The 15485-nt window shown below is 38.5% G+C and overlaps 1 protein-coding gene across 1 annotated transcript; it reads left to right on the top strand.

Moving 5' to 3' along the window:
* The first annotated feature begins 14468 nt into the window (after positions 1 to 14468).
* Positions 14469 to 15128, top strand: LOC104114039 (uncharacterized). Its single transcript, XM_009624382.1, has 2 exons — positions 14469 to 14585; positions 14679 to 15128. The coding sequence occupies exons 1-2, from the start codon at positions 14469 to 14471 to the stop codon at positions 15126 to 15128; spliced, it is 567 nt and encodes a 188-aa protein (XP_009622677.1).
* The last annotated feature ends 357 nt before the right edge of the window (positions 15129 to 15485 follow it).

Below are 15485 nucleotides of genomic sequence, written 5' to 3'. Positions count from 1 at the left end.
CGTACCTTTGCGCCCAAAAGGCCACCAGACATATATGTACCTGCACAATAAATGCAAGAAGTGTAGCATGAGTACGTAAATCAACGCGTACCCAGTAAGTATCTAGCCTAACCCCAGAGAAGTAGTGACGAGAGGTTGACATCGACACTTACTAGTTGTCCATAAGTCAGATATAGTAGAAGTAAACAGACGTGCGTCAGAGTAGATTAAAGAAATAGCAAGTATAAATACGTGGTACAATTCTCCTCTCAGCAATAACTCAAGCTCTTGTCTAGTAACTACCTTCTCAATCGGAGTATATATATAATGGACCTCACCAGATAGGTCATCACAGTTCAAATCAGGAAAACTCACAGATATACTAGCTTTTCGTCAATTCTTACGCACGATTTCATAAGAGTATTTTATAGAAATGCCGAGGCGTACGGCCCGATCCCATCATAATACGTGCACTACCGAGGGTCGAACGGCCCTATCCCATTATAATACAAAGTTTTAATGGGTCCTTGACCTCATACACGAATAGACGTGTGAGTTATAAATTTTAAGGGGAAATTCGTAAGAGAAGTACAATTATTTCACGACTAATCATGAAACCTGTCGAATCTCTACAATATCAAGTCTATCACTCTACACAAGTCTAGTCTCAAGTTGCAGCGTAAAATAAAGGAATTTAATAGGCAGGAGACAACTCAAATAGTACAGTTATAGCATGGCGGGAACCTAAGTCTACCCGGACATAGCATGAATCTAGCTACGTACGGACTCTCGTTACCTCGTGCGTATGTAGCCCCCGCAACAAGTAACACATATCAAATATATCACATAGGGATAGTTTCCCCCTCACAGAGTTAGACATGAGACTTACCTCGCTCCGAAGTTCCATAACCGGCTCCAACGCCACTCAAACACCTCAAATCGATGCCCGTCTTACCAAAACTAGTCAAACAAATGTGCAAATCCATAAATATATACTCTATTACCCATAATTAATAAATTTATAACAAATTCCAACTCCGCTGGAAAAGTCAATAAAGTCACCCTTCGGTCCCACGTGCCTGGATTCCGAAAATCTTCGAAGATAATCATTACCCATAACATTACGAACTCAAATACATAATTTATTCCTAATTCCATATCCAATTTTGTGGTCAAAATCCAAAAATACCAAATTCTAGGTTTTCTACCAAAAGCCCACAATTTCTACTAATTTTCATGTTTAAATCCTTGTAGAATCCATGTATTTAACTTACAATAGGTGGGAATAACTTACCTTGTCATAGATGACGAAAACTCTCCCCTTGAAGCTATCCAAAAAATGCCCCAACCAAGTGAAAATGAAAGAAAATGGGCCAAATCCCATATAAAACCAAGTCCTCTGCCCAGCGATCACCGCACTTGCGGTCACTTGATCGCTTCTGCGGTTTCACAGATGCGGCCAGAAACTTCACTTCTGCAATTCCCTTAAGGCCACTCAACCTCCGCATCTGCGGCCCCTCTAGCGCTTCTGCGCCTTCACTTTTGCGACGCTTCATCCGCAGGTACGGTTCCGCTTATGCAGAATTCGACCGCATCTGCGGTCCTAGCCTTCCCAGCAAAATCCGCTTCTGCGCTCTAGTGGTCACATCTGCGATCATGCAGGTGTGGGAATTTCTTCGCACCTGCGACCTCTGCCCAGTTCACTCCCAGCTGCTTCTGCGGCTCACTGCCTCGCTTCTGTGAGGTCGCTTCTGCGATGAAGCTTCCGCAGAAGCGGTTGCACCAGCAACCAGAATCCCCCAGCTCTTTTCTTATGTCCAAAATATGATCCGTTAACCATCCAGAATCCACCCGAGGCCCTCGGGACCTTGACCTATTATACCAACGAGTCCCAAAAAACATTACGAACTTAGTCGAGGCCTCCAATCATGCCAAACAATATCGAAACTATGAATCAACGATCGAAATCCTTCTTTAAACTTTCGAACTTTCAAACTTCGACAAACGCGTCTTAACCATACCAAAATATTCCGGAATGATGCCAAACTTTGCGTACAAGCCATGAATCACACTATGAACCCATTCCAAGGCTTGAAATACCAAATGGACATCAATAACACCAAAGCCCACTTCAAATCAAACTTAGGAAATTCTTAAACCTTCAAAATGCCAACCTTCCATAATAAGCGCTGAAATGCTCCCGGGTGATCCGATACTCAACCTGAACATATGCCCAAGTATAAAATCATCATACGAACCTATTAGAACCTTCAAATCATAATTCCGATGTCGTTTACTCAAAAGTCAAACCTTAGTCAATTCTTCCAACTTAAAGTTTCTGAAATTAGAATTTTCCATCCGGATCAACTATAAACTTCTTGAAATTCAATTCCAACCACACGTATAAGTCATAAAACATGAAGTGAAGCTAACCAAGGCCTCAAACTACTTAACAACGTGCTAGAGCTCAAAACGACCGATCGGGTCGTTACATAGGTTGAGTGCTGGAATTGATCAGTTAATAAGCAATCTCTGATGTGTTAAACTTTACCTAAAAAATCTTGAATCTAACAATGTTGATCTTGAAGGGAAGGTCAAAGATCTTAAGAACCAGGTTCTTGAGCTCACATATAAAAATGAGCAGCTACCTGATGTACATGGCAATGGAATAATGAGTGATCTGCAAGTAATCTTGAAAAGGAATTAAAAGGGCTTAAAGATAGTCTTTGTGATGCTGACTGTAGGAATAAAGTATTGCAAGAAAATCTTTAAAATGCAAAGTATGAAATATCTAGGCTAAGCAAGTAGCATAGATCCTTAGATGCACTAAATTGGCTAAATGAAAACTACGGCACTAACAAATCAGAAATTGGCTATAGAAAACCTGTACCCAGGTTTGATCCAAAGTATATTGGATTTTCTGATAATAAGATGTGCACTCACGGTGGGAAGGTAAGACACTTAAGGTATACTTGCCTTGCTTTAATTCATGCTTAGTTTAAGAACACATTTGGGATTTTTGAACATGTGAAGACGGAAGAAGAACCCATAGTCAAGTCCTTTGTCCAGATTAAATGGATTAAGGTTAATAAGAAAAGAACTGTTAATACTCTTCCCTTCTGGACAAGAAGAGATTTGATTCATCCTTTTTCAAATAAAAAGGGACCAATCTTGTCTAGGTTACCAAGACTAACTTATGACTTCTGGTGTAGGCTAAAGTGAGAGAAAATAACCAAGACTGGTATCTGGACTATGGATGCTCAAGACATATAACTAGTGAAAAGAAAAACTTCCTCTCACTGACAGTTTTCCAAGGAGGGAGTGTGCCATTTGGAAATGGAAAAAAGGGACAATAACAGGTATTAGTAAGGTTGGTAAGTCACTCTCTCATGCTATAGAAGATGTATACTATGTAGTTGGTCTTAAAAATAATCTTCTCAGCATTTCTCAAATGTGTGATAAAGGCAATGAGTTAAAGTTAAATTTCAAAATCTGCACTGTCACTATGCTGGATAATGATGAAATTATTTTAGAAGGTAAGAGCTATAACAATGTCTACAAGATATCTATTATGTCTTTCCCTCATAGTGAGCATACATGTTTCAGTGTAGTGGAAGATGACCCACTGTTATGGCATAGAAAACTAGGGCATGCCAGTCTATCCCAACTCAGCAAGTTGGCAGCAAAGGACCTGGTCCTTGGATTACCAAAAGTTGAGTTCACATCTTACAAAGTGTGTGATGCTTGTGTCATAGGCAAACATCTAAATTCGTCTTTTAAATCTAAGAAAAATGTTAATACTTCCAAACCCCTAGAACTCCTCCACATGGACCTATGTGGACCGATGAGAGTGAAGAGTAGGGGAGACAAAAAGTATGTATTTGTCATTGTTGATGACTTATCTAGGTTCACATGGACCTTGTTTCTAGCATCTAAGGATGAAACTTTTGATATTTTTTGTGTGTTTGTCAGAATGATTCAACAGAAACTAGGAAGTGTTGTTACAAGTATAAGAACAGACCATGGGACCGAGTTTGAAAACTCTAAATTCCTTTATTTTTGTAGCACTCATGGCATTGATCACAATTTCTCTGCACCTAGAACTCCACAACAAAATAGTATTGTGGAAAGAAAGAATAGATCTCTAGAAGATACGGGCAGGACCATGCTAATTGCTAGTAGACTGCCTAAGAGCTTTTGGATTGAAGCAGACAATACTGCCTGTTACTTGTTAAATAGATGCATGGTCAGACCCATTCTTGAGAAGACTCCCTATGAGTTACTTCGGGGAAGAAAGCCCAACATCACTCACCTAAGAGCTTTTGGGTGCAAATGTTTTGTGCACAACAATGGAAAAGAAGCTCTAGGAAAGTTTGATGACAGAAGTGATGAGAGAGTTTTCTTGGGCTACTCACCACATATTAAAGCTTACAAAGTATTTAATAAAAGAACTATATGTGTAGAAGAAAATGTTCATGTTATTTTTGATGAATCTAACAACCTAGCTAAGAAAGGTCTGCATGATAAAGACTTTGACATAGGGCTCACTGATAAAGGAACTTCTAGAGAACCTAAACAACAATCTGAAGGAGGATCAGGGAATCCTGAGGAAGTTAAGAGTGACCAAGAAGAACAAGAATAATAAAGAACTACACTAACTTATACTTAGGTATATGAAGTTGTACCAACTGACACTGGTCCTTTAGGTCACTCTCTACCTGAACCATCTCTGGATTTGCAAGTTAGGCCATGGAAACATCAAAGCTCTCACCCCCTCGAGAACATCATCTCTGATCCTAATGTTGGAGTGCAAACAAGGTCATCTCTGAGAAACCTATGTGCACTCACAACATTCCTCTTGCAGGTTGAGCCTAAAAGCATAAATGAAGCCCTAAAGGATCCAGATTGGATTATTGCCATGCAAGAGTTACTAAACAAGTTTGGGAGAAGCAAGATCTGGCACCTAGTGCAGAGACATAAGAACAAAACTATCATAGGTACCAGATGGGTGTTCAAAAACAAACTAGATGAGCAAGGAAATATGACAAGGAACAAGGCCAGACTGGTGGTTCAAGGGTACAACCAAGAAGAAAGCATTGACTATAATGGGACATTTACTCCTGTAGCCAGAATGGAAGCTATAAGAATGCTGATTACCTTTGCTGCACACATGAAATTCACTCTGTAACAGATGGATGTGAAGAGTGCATTCTTGAATGGTTACCTGTGTCACGCTCCGAACTCGAGGAGCGTGACTGGCGCTCAACCGAGTGAACCCAGTCGAGCAAGCCTACGTTACATCAAACTCTCATCATAACTTATGCATGATTTATCAAAACATAATTAGATCATGACTTTCATATTGAATACATTTTGCTCAATGGCCCATAAAAAAAAATTTCTTTTCTTTTTTTTCTCTCATAATGGGTACATAGCTTCATAAATATTTGTGAACATAAATACATGACGAAACTAAAATCTTAAGTACATGACCCATAGTATACATGGAGCTTCTATGAAAATAGATACCTAAGTACATAAAACCAACTAGACTCGAATGCCCACTGGAATTGTAGTGGGCTCACCATAATCTGATGCGTAAAAGATCACTACCAAAGATCCATATCATCCTGTAGAAGTATACATGTATCCATTAAAAGATGCAGTTCCCCTGGTGTAATGACCCGGCCGGTCATTTTACGTATTACCACCTTGTTTCCCCCAATTACTACTCAATTTGTGCTTTACAACTATTATGTCACTTGTCGGGGTAATTGGTTTGGATCCGGTAAGGTTTTGGAATGAATTGAGACACTTAGTCTTATATGTAAACGTTGACCGGATGTTGGCTTATATGTAAACGATCCCGGAATAGAATTTTGATAATTCTAATAGCTCCGTATAGTAATTTTGGACTTAGGATCATGTCCGAAAAATTATTTGGAAGTTCGTAGTTAAATTGGGCTTGAAATGGCTAAAATAGAAATTTAAGTTTGAAAGTTTGACCGGGGAGTTGACTTTTTGATATCGGGGTCGGAATCCAATTCTGGGAATTTGAATAGGTCCGTTATGTCATTTATGACTTGTGTGCAAAATTTGAGGTCAATCAAACTTGATTTGATAGGTTCTGACGTCGTTTGTAGGAATTGGAAGTTTCAAAGTTCATTAGGCTTGAATTTATGTGTGATTCGTGTTTTTAGTGTTTTTTGATATGAATTGAGACTTCGACTAAGTTTGTATGATGTTTTAGGACTTATTGGTGTATTTGGTTGAGGTCCCGAGGGCCTCGAGTGAGTTTCGAACGGCTAACAGATCAATTTTAGACCTTGCATTCCAGCTGAAGAATGCTGGTTTTCTGTCACATGATTCCTTCTATGCGATCGCGTGAGAAGGTTCGCGATCGCATATGCTTGTTTGGGCAGAGGTGAGATTGTTCTATACGATCGCGTGAAGGCAATCGCGATCGTGTGGCTTTGGACAGACTGTGCTTCGCTAACGCGTTGCTAAAGTCGCGTTCGCATAGAAGAAATAGGGCAGTCGGGGGTCACGTGCTTAATTCTTTGCGATCGCGCGGGCAAGTCCGCGATCACGCAGGCCTTAGAGTGATGTGCTTCACGATTGCGTGAGTGAACCTACGATCACGTAGTGTTAAATATAGGCAGTGTAAATTTGTGCTTAGCAATCGCGTGTGGTTGTCCGCAATCGCGTATAGCAAATGACCGGGCAGAGAGTTTAAGTTCTGAAAATGGGACTTCGTCCCATTTTTTATTTTTACCGATTTGGAGCTCGGAGAGAGAATTTTCGGGAGAATTTCAAGGAAAACAACGGGGTAAGTGTTTCTAACTCAATATTGGTTAAATTACCCGAATCCATGGTTGTTTTTGACATTTAATTAGTGAATTAAGTTGGAAGATTTAGTAAACCCTCTTGGTTTAATTCGAAGATTTGAGGGTCTAGTTGATGTCGGAATTTAGTAAAATTGGTATGGGTAGACTCGTGGTTGAATAGGTTTCCAGATTTTGTAACTTTTGACGGCTTCCGAGACATGGGCCCCGCGGGCGATTTTTGGGGTGAAATTTCGAATTTTTATGGAAACATTAATATTTTGAGATGGAATAAATTCCTATAATTTGTGTTGACTGAATCAAATTAATTGTGACTAGATTTGAGCTGTTCGGAAGTTTATACGCGCAGAATAGAATTTCTAGAGCATTGTTAGCTTGCTCGACATTGGATTCAGCTTGTTCGAGGTAAGTAACATCTCTAATCTTGGAGCTGAGGGTATGAACCCTGATTAAACGTGTTATGTGAATTGTTTGGAGGTGATGGGTATGTGGGTGTGCACCATGTGAATTGTAACTCTACTACTTTTGTGGTACTGTGTAATTACCTGATCTTATCTGTAACCATGAAATCTCTACGTACTAGAGCTTTTGAGCTGCGATCCATGTTAGAAACCATGTCTAGGCTACATGCCTATTCTGTTGAGACCCACTGGGGTCATTTCTGCTGTTGAGTTATCTGCTTATATATATATATATATATATATATATATATATATATATATATATATATATATGATGGGATCGGTTTGCACGGCGCATCACATTCATTGTTATATGCCATGATTAGCTTGTTATAGCGCTTGGGCTGAAGGAGCCCCTCCGGAATCTGTAAACACCCCCAGTGAGCGCAAGTACCTACTGAGTGCGAGTGCCGAGCGATTGGGAGGATTGAGTGACAGGGAGGATTGAGTGAATGGGAGGACTGAGTGACTGGGAGGACTGAGTGACTGGGAGAACTGAGTGAAATGATACTCTGAGAGTATGCATATGATTTTATCACTGAGTTGCATCGCATTGACATGCACACTTGACATACAGGAATAAAGATGAATTTCCTCATGTTATACGGTATCGCGTCGTTCATTACTTCTCACACATATTGGCATATGGGCATAGAGATGCACTTTCCACTGGCTCTGTGAAAATAAAATGAAACATCTTATTTATTATTGAAAGGAAATGTTTGGAACATTACTGTTTTCAAACTTACTCATATTTTTGGCAACTTCGGTAAAAGACTTGAGTTTTCACTGATACACTTGAAAGGCAGAGCTATTTTCAGAAATCATGATTAAGCTGAGCATTTTATCTCTGAGTTACTTCTTTTATTACTTGCTTTACGTTGTTATGAACTGTTGTTGGTTATTGGAGTTGGACTCTAACCTTGGTACAAGCTCGTCACTACTTTCAACCTAAGGTTAGGTTTGTTACTTATTGAGTATCTGGGGTCGGTTGTAGTCATACTACACTTCTGCACATTGTGTGCAGATGTTGGCTGCTGATGTTATTGTATTCGTTGGAAGATAGATCAGAAGATGTACATGCGTTCCGGTTGTAGCTGCCTCTTGTTCAAGGTAGCCTTAGATTTATAAAAATATGTTTATGTACATTTCGAACAAATAATTTATTTATTTCATTCCAACTTTGTAAATTCTACTCTTAGAATCTCATGATTTATACTATCAGTCCTTGGGGAGTGTAGTAGAGTCAGTTTAATATTAATTTAATTGGATAGTTGTTAATCGACTTACCTGACGGGTTAGGTTAGGTGCCATCACGACTAGGTGGATTTTGGGTCGTGACACCTGGCAAAAGTGACATGAGTACATGTGGAATAGTACTCGCATGTAAGGCAAACGGAACAACATATGAAATCATGGTAATTCAAATAAGAGTCATATGAAGTACATTAAGAACTACGAAATATCCCATAGATTCACATTTCAAGTCTCGTTATGCTTACATCATTTTAAACTTCGTTTAGGATTAACTGAGCCATATGAACTATGCATGGAATACATAATATAAAGTTACTGAAACAACATGTACAAACAAGGCCAATGAAAATGGCACGTAATGTATGCGTTAACAATTCGTCTCACTAGACTGTCCATATCCCTCTCTTATCTTACACCTATACATTACATAGACCGTCCTTAGCGTTCACATATCATATTAAACACTTATGTGTTTCATAGACCGTTCATAGGATTCCATAGACAATGCACCTATGCGTCTCATAGACCGTTCATAGGATTCACATATACCATACAATACACTTATGTGTTTCATAGACCATTCACAGTGTTTACTTACACAATACACTTGTGCGTTTCATAGACCGTTCACAGTGTTTACTTACACAATACACTTTTGCGTTTCATAGACCGTTCATAGTGTTTACTTACACAATACACATGTGCATTTCATAGACCGTTCACAGTGTTTACTTACACAATACACCTGTGCATTTCATAGACCGTTCACAGTGTTTACTTATATAATACACATGTGCGTTTCATAGACCGTTCACAGTTTTTACTTATACACTTGTGTGTTTCATAGGCCGTTCACAGTGTTCACTTACACAATACACTTGTGTGTTTCATAGACCGTTCACAGTGTTTACTTACACAATACACTTGTGCGTTTCATAGACTGTTCACAGTGTTTACTTACATAATACACCTGTGCATTTCATAGACCGTTCACAGTGTTCACTTACATAATACACTTGTGCGTTTCATAGACCGTTCACAGTGTTTACTTACACAATACACCTGTGCATTTCATAGACCATTCACAGTGTTCACTTACATAATACACTTGTGCGTTTCATAGCCCGTCCATAGAGTTCATAACACATCATTATGCATATAACCATATATAAACTCAAAGCAACATGATTAACATTACATTAAGGTCTTAAGTTCCCGGATTATTGGAACACTTCATGTTCATGCTCATCATGGAGAAACATAGCACATTACATTAGCACATGCATGGTGAATCAATAAGTCAATTTCAATGGCACATGAGCCCAATTTCTTTTCTTACGGTTCATCATCATTTAGCATAGGACATCTCCCTTTCATCTTGTTATTCACTCACTTGACATATTGAGGTCATTAGCTAAGTTCATGATTCTTGAGGACTTAACATCGAAGTCATTTACATACATTATTTCAGAAGCATATAACTATAGTTGAAACCATTGGGAAATACAACACCTCATAATTCTCATTTAGGCAAACAACCACATTTCATGTTCATATTATCACTCCGTTAGTACTTTCAATTACTTACAACATCATTATTTCATTGGCTTCCTTTTTGCCATACATATTATTCTTCATTCATGGCACGGTGGCCGTATCTTATATTCCATACTTTCATTTCATTACTTTCAAGACTCATCATCATAAATATCAACATAGAGAATATTCTTAAAGTCCTTTCCTCAAAAAGGCAATACATAATTTCAACTCATAAATATGTAAAAGCTTAAAACACATTGAAATACTTACGAAGCGTAGCATTAGTTAGAACAACCACATTTGGACATGACTTGAGTACATAAGCTTTTGGTTAATTCTATTTTCGGAGTCAAGTTAAAATTATTGAATCGAGGCTCATTTCATAATATTTTAGACAAAAGGATTAAAACATATTGAAATACTTACGAAGCGTAGCATTAGTTAGAACAACCACATTTGGACATGACTTGAGTACATAAGCTTTTGGTTAATTCTATTTTCGGAGTCAATTTGAAATTATTGAATCAAGGCTCATTTCATAATATTTCAGACATCATTTCATTTTATTGGCTCTATTGGCCACAATCATAACTTTCATTATTGGCACAGTGTCTACACTTTATATCCCCAACTCACTACTTTCACGTTCACAGTGTCTACAAGCATCTTTATCGATTATCGACAATAAAGAATCTCTAATCATGACTTTGAGTACACCTATGAGCAATTAAGAGTCTTAAGCACATTGAGACTTCTTACACAATTTGGCATAATAGCCTTCACTTGAAACACTACTTGGAGTCATAATATTTTTATGCCCAACTCATACTTTGAACACATTCCCGAAGGATAACATCATATGATAAGAGTATCCGGAACACATGTTGAACATATACCTTTCAACACAAAGTTTATTCGGAATAGTTGATTTATAAAGAATAATTCGGGACTTACAAGAACATCATGGAATTCAATTCTAGTTAAGAAGTTTAGCCAACATGCCTTGCTTTAAGCTTTCCTTAAATTACTACAACGTTTCAAAAATTCTAACAATCCCAATCTATTTTGAGACATAACAAAATTGAACCATAATTAGGAATATATTCATGGTCTCAGCTCATTTGAGCATTTTATCAAATACTAGGTGTGCAAATTTAACTACAAGGTTCTTCTACAAGATTTTTACTTCACTCCACAACCCAATCTTTACTTATTTGAGCTCAAATATCTTCCCACAAACCTTATTAGTACAAGCATGTATAAATAACACTCTTACACCCAAGAATCATACTCCCAATCACCCATCTTTTATCCCAAACTAGAAATTGAAGACTAGGGGTTTGAATATTACATCTTAGATGAAGATCTTGTGAGATTTTCTTGTTGGATTTCAAAGCTTGGACAGGATCTTGATGAACAAAATACTTCATCTACTTCCTCTCTCTAGAACACTCTCACTTCTCTCTAAAAAACCTCATATAATTGTCCCAAAATAAGCCCCAAAGCCTATTTATCAAAATGGGGTCGGGTTATGAAAATAGAAAAATTAACCCTCCGAAATCAGGTCTGCGGTCGCATAATAGACCACAGAATGGCTATGCGGGTCGCACAATGCACCGCAAAATTGGTGCCAAAAATTGGGCTGTACTGGTCCATTCTGCGACCAGTTTTGTAGTTGCAGAAGCAGTTTCACGATCGCATAATGATTCTGCGGTCGCACATCTGACCGCAGAATCACATTTTTTCAGCCTTTGGTAATTTAGTCATAACTTCTTGTAGGAATGTCCAAATGACAAACAGTTTAAAGAGTTGGAAACTAGACCCAAAGAGATTTGATTTGATAGGTATATAACTGCCTAAGTAGTTACAGTTTTGTAGTAGCATGCGTTTGAAGTAGGATCTTGTACGAACTCACTTCAAACTTTATCCCATCATAAAATTTTCAACTTGACTTAGCCTTGGGGCTCTTCTTAAACCATAAACCAGTCTTAATGTACTTCATACATATATTATTATGATCAATTGATATCATTCTTATAATAGCCCTTGTCTATACATAAAATAATATAATTAGCGCACATCAATCTTTTTTATAGCGCTTAAGTATTTCAAAACTTTTCGGGGTGTTACAACCTGAAGGAGGAGGTGTTGTTAAACAGCCTCCTAGATTTGAGAGTGAATAATTCCATGACTGTGTGTTCAAGTTAGACAAGGCATTGTATGGACTGAAACAGGCTCCAAGAGCCTGGTATGAGAGGCTTTCAAAATTCCTCTTAACCAATAACTTTGTAAGAGAAAAGGTAGACAACACATTGTTTTTGAGGAACAAGGAAAAAATCTTCGGATTGTACAGGTGTATATGGATGATATCATCTTTGGGGCTACAAATGAAGCAATGTGCAAGGAATTTTCTGAAATAATGAGGAATGAGTTTGAAATGAGCATGATGGGTAAACTGAATTTCTTATTGGGGCTGTAGATCAAACAGACACCCACTGGAACCATGATCCTTCTGCAAAAATACATCACAGAACTGTTGAAAAAATTCAACATGGACTCTTCTAAGTCAATTAACACTCCTATTTCCATTGCAACAAAGCTGGATCTTGATTAATAATGGAAAAGTGTGGAACAAAGGTCGTATAGAGGAATGATTGGATCACTGTTATATCTCACAACAAGCAGGCCTGATATTATGTTCAGTATGGGACTATTTGCAAGATTTTAGGCTAACCCCAAAGAGTCTCATCTAAAGGTTGTCAAAAGAATACTCATATATCTCAAAGGGACTCCTGAGTTGTGTCTATGGTATCCAAGAGGAAATTGCTTTGATCTAGTTGGTTATGTTGATGCAGACTATGCAGAGTTCCATGTTGACAGGAAAAGCGCTTCAGGAACAACAGACTTTCTTGGTTCTTTCCTGGTGTCCTGGGGAAAAAAGAAGCATAGCTCAGTGGCTCTATCTATAACTGAAGCAGAATATGTGGTAGTAGCATCTTGTTGTGCTCAACTGCGATGGATAAAGCATCAGCTCAGGGACTATGGTATTTTTGTTGATTGTGTTCCTATTTTTCGTGACAATACTAGTGCCATAAATGTTGCTAATATTCCTTGTCAGCATAAGAGAACAAAGCATATTGATATCAGACATCACTTTCTCAAAGATAATGTTGAAAAAAGGAAATATCTCAATCAATTTCTGTAAAACTGAAGATCAAATTATTGACATTTTCACTAAGACACTAAGTAGGGATCACTTTGAAAGAAATACACTGGAACTAGGGTTAAGCAATACCTCCAACTAGGTTGAACCCAATGACTGGATAGAAAAATTACAATTAGATATAGATAGTTCAGTATAAAATGCTTGATTCAGTCCTGTGCTTGTCCTAAGCACACACACTCGCCTAGAAAGTCTAGTTGATAACTATGCCTTATGATACTAACCTACTATGCTGAAGCTTTAATGCAAAAATTACTAAGGAGTTATTTCTTTGACTCAGGTACGTACCATCTTGTCTTAAATCATTGGGACTTAGTAACTAAAATTACTGCTATACTCAGACTTTCTAATCCTATTAGCATCACTCCTATTTGTTATCAAATTCAAGGATCATGGGGGAATCCTAGAACAATTAGAGTCTAATTACTTTTAAAAGTCTAGCAGCCAAAAGTAACTGTTATTAGAGTCACGTTAGAACTCAAATTCAGTTACCTTCCTTCATCTATTCAAATCAGGACTACCCTCTTTAAAAACCCTCATGTGATACATCTCTCAGACCTCATTGTTCCTCTCAAACCCTAAGTAAGAACCAAAGAAAATTCCCTTGTTCTCTCATCACCATGACAAAGTCAAGCCAAGCTCACTCTAAGGCAAAATCTTCATCTAAGACTGAAGCAAAACCTAAAATTATGAAGCCCAACCTAAGAAAAGTGCAAAATCAACCAGTCAATCTGCACCTGCACCTGTTGCATCTCCACCCACACCCTCTACTGTACTTACATCATCGTCCCCTACTACTATTGTACCTGCAATTTCCACCTCTACTGGACCTTCATCCACAAAACCAACTGCCCATGCACCTGTATCTGCTCCCAGAATTACCTCCAAACCTACTAAGATCAAGGCTAATTTAAGAAAATCAGTTAACAATGACAAGATGGTGATTCGTGTTGTTGCTAAGGGGGAAACTGTTGTTCAGAAAGTTGTGGCTCAGAGGAAATCTACATTTTTCACGGCTGATCAGGTAAAATCACCTCCATCAAAGCTTGATGTTCTAGTTTCTTCTATTGAGGTTGCCTATTTGGAAACTGTTGCACCCATGAGTGATAACCACATGTAGATGATACTACTGTAGAAACTGAAGTTGTAACTCAGGGAAGAATTATGGACACCACTGATGATATACTTGTGGTTGAGGAGGAAATGGAGAAACAAACAGAGAATAAAGAGGCTTCAGGTGGTTCTTCTTATAGTTTGACTGAGGATGAGGATGATGGGGAAGTTCATGGGAAGGGATGAGAGGGAGCTAGTCATGAGGAGCCCTAGGTTCAGGAAATAGCTCATAGTATTGATGAGAAAAAGAGTGAGAATTAGGGGGAATCTGGGAAGGAAAAAGAGAGTACGGAAGAAGAACAACTAGGTGAACAAGTGGAAGACTTAGCAAAAGAAGAAAAAAAAAGTGGGGGAGAAGGAGAGTTTGAGAGTGAGGGTAATGAAGATGAAAAAGAAAGTGATAGTGAGGGCACTGAACCTGAGAGTGAGGAGGAAAATACTAGTGGGGAGTCTGAAGGCTCTATGGCTATTGGGAACACAACCATGGCCTCTTTAGAAGAAGTTCTCGGAGAGGAAAGGGGTGAAGAAACTAGGCCTTCGTCAAATCTTTTTGTTGGAGATGAGGAGTTTGACAGTGATAAGGATGATTTGTCCTTGTCTGAGGTAGGGAAAAGGGGCAGGAAGGTCCCTGGAAGATCTACAAAACTAGTTCTCCAGGTAAGGAAAGAAGTGGCTCCTCCTGCTAGGACTCCTCTCACCAGGAGAAAATGAAGGCTGTTAATGAACAGATGATCAAGGAATCCAGGGGTGCCAAGAAAACAAGAAAGCAAATTCCTATTGTTGAACCTGTAGTTGAGCTGGATGAAGAGGATGAGTCTGATCCTTCTCTGCATGCCAAGAAACCACCAGTAAAAAGAACTGTTGTTAAACTCACCAGGGAAACTGCCATCTCTAAGAAGGCCAGCAAAGGAAAGAAGAAGAGGGTTATACCTGATGTGCTTGACAGGCTGACTGAATTTAAGAATAGAAAAGTGTTGAATGTGAAGATACTTGTAAATACAGATGAGAAGGGTATGGCCTAGTTGCCTGACAAGATTGATCTGCAGTGATGTAGATATATGTTTGCTA

Source organism: Nicotiana tomentosiformis, chromosome 12, assembly GCF_000390325.3.
Source record: "Nicotiana tomentosiformis chromosome 12, ASM39032v3, whole genome shotgun sequence".
Lineage (NCBI taxonomy): Eukaryota > Viridiplantae > Streptophyta > Magnoliopsida > Solanales > Solanaceae > Nicotiana > Nicotiana tomentosiformis.
This window is presented reverse-complemented; position numbering and strand designations above follow the sequence as displayed.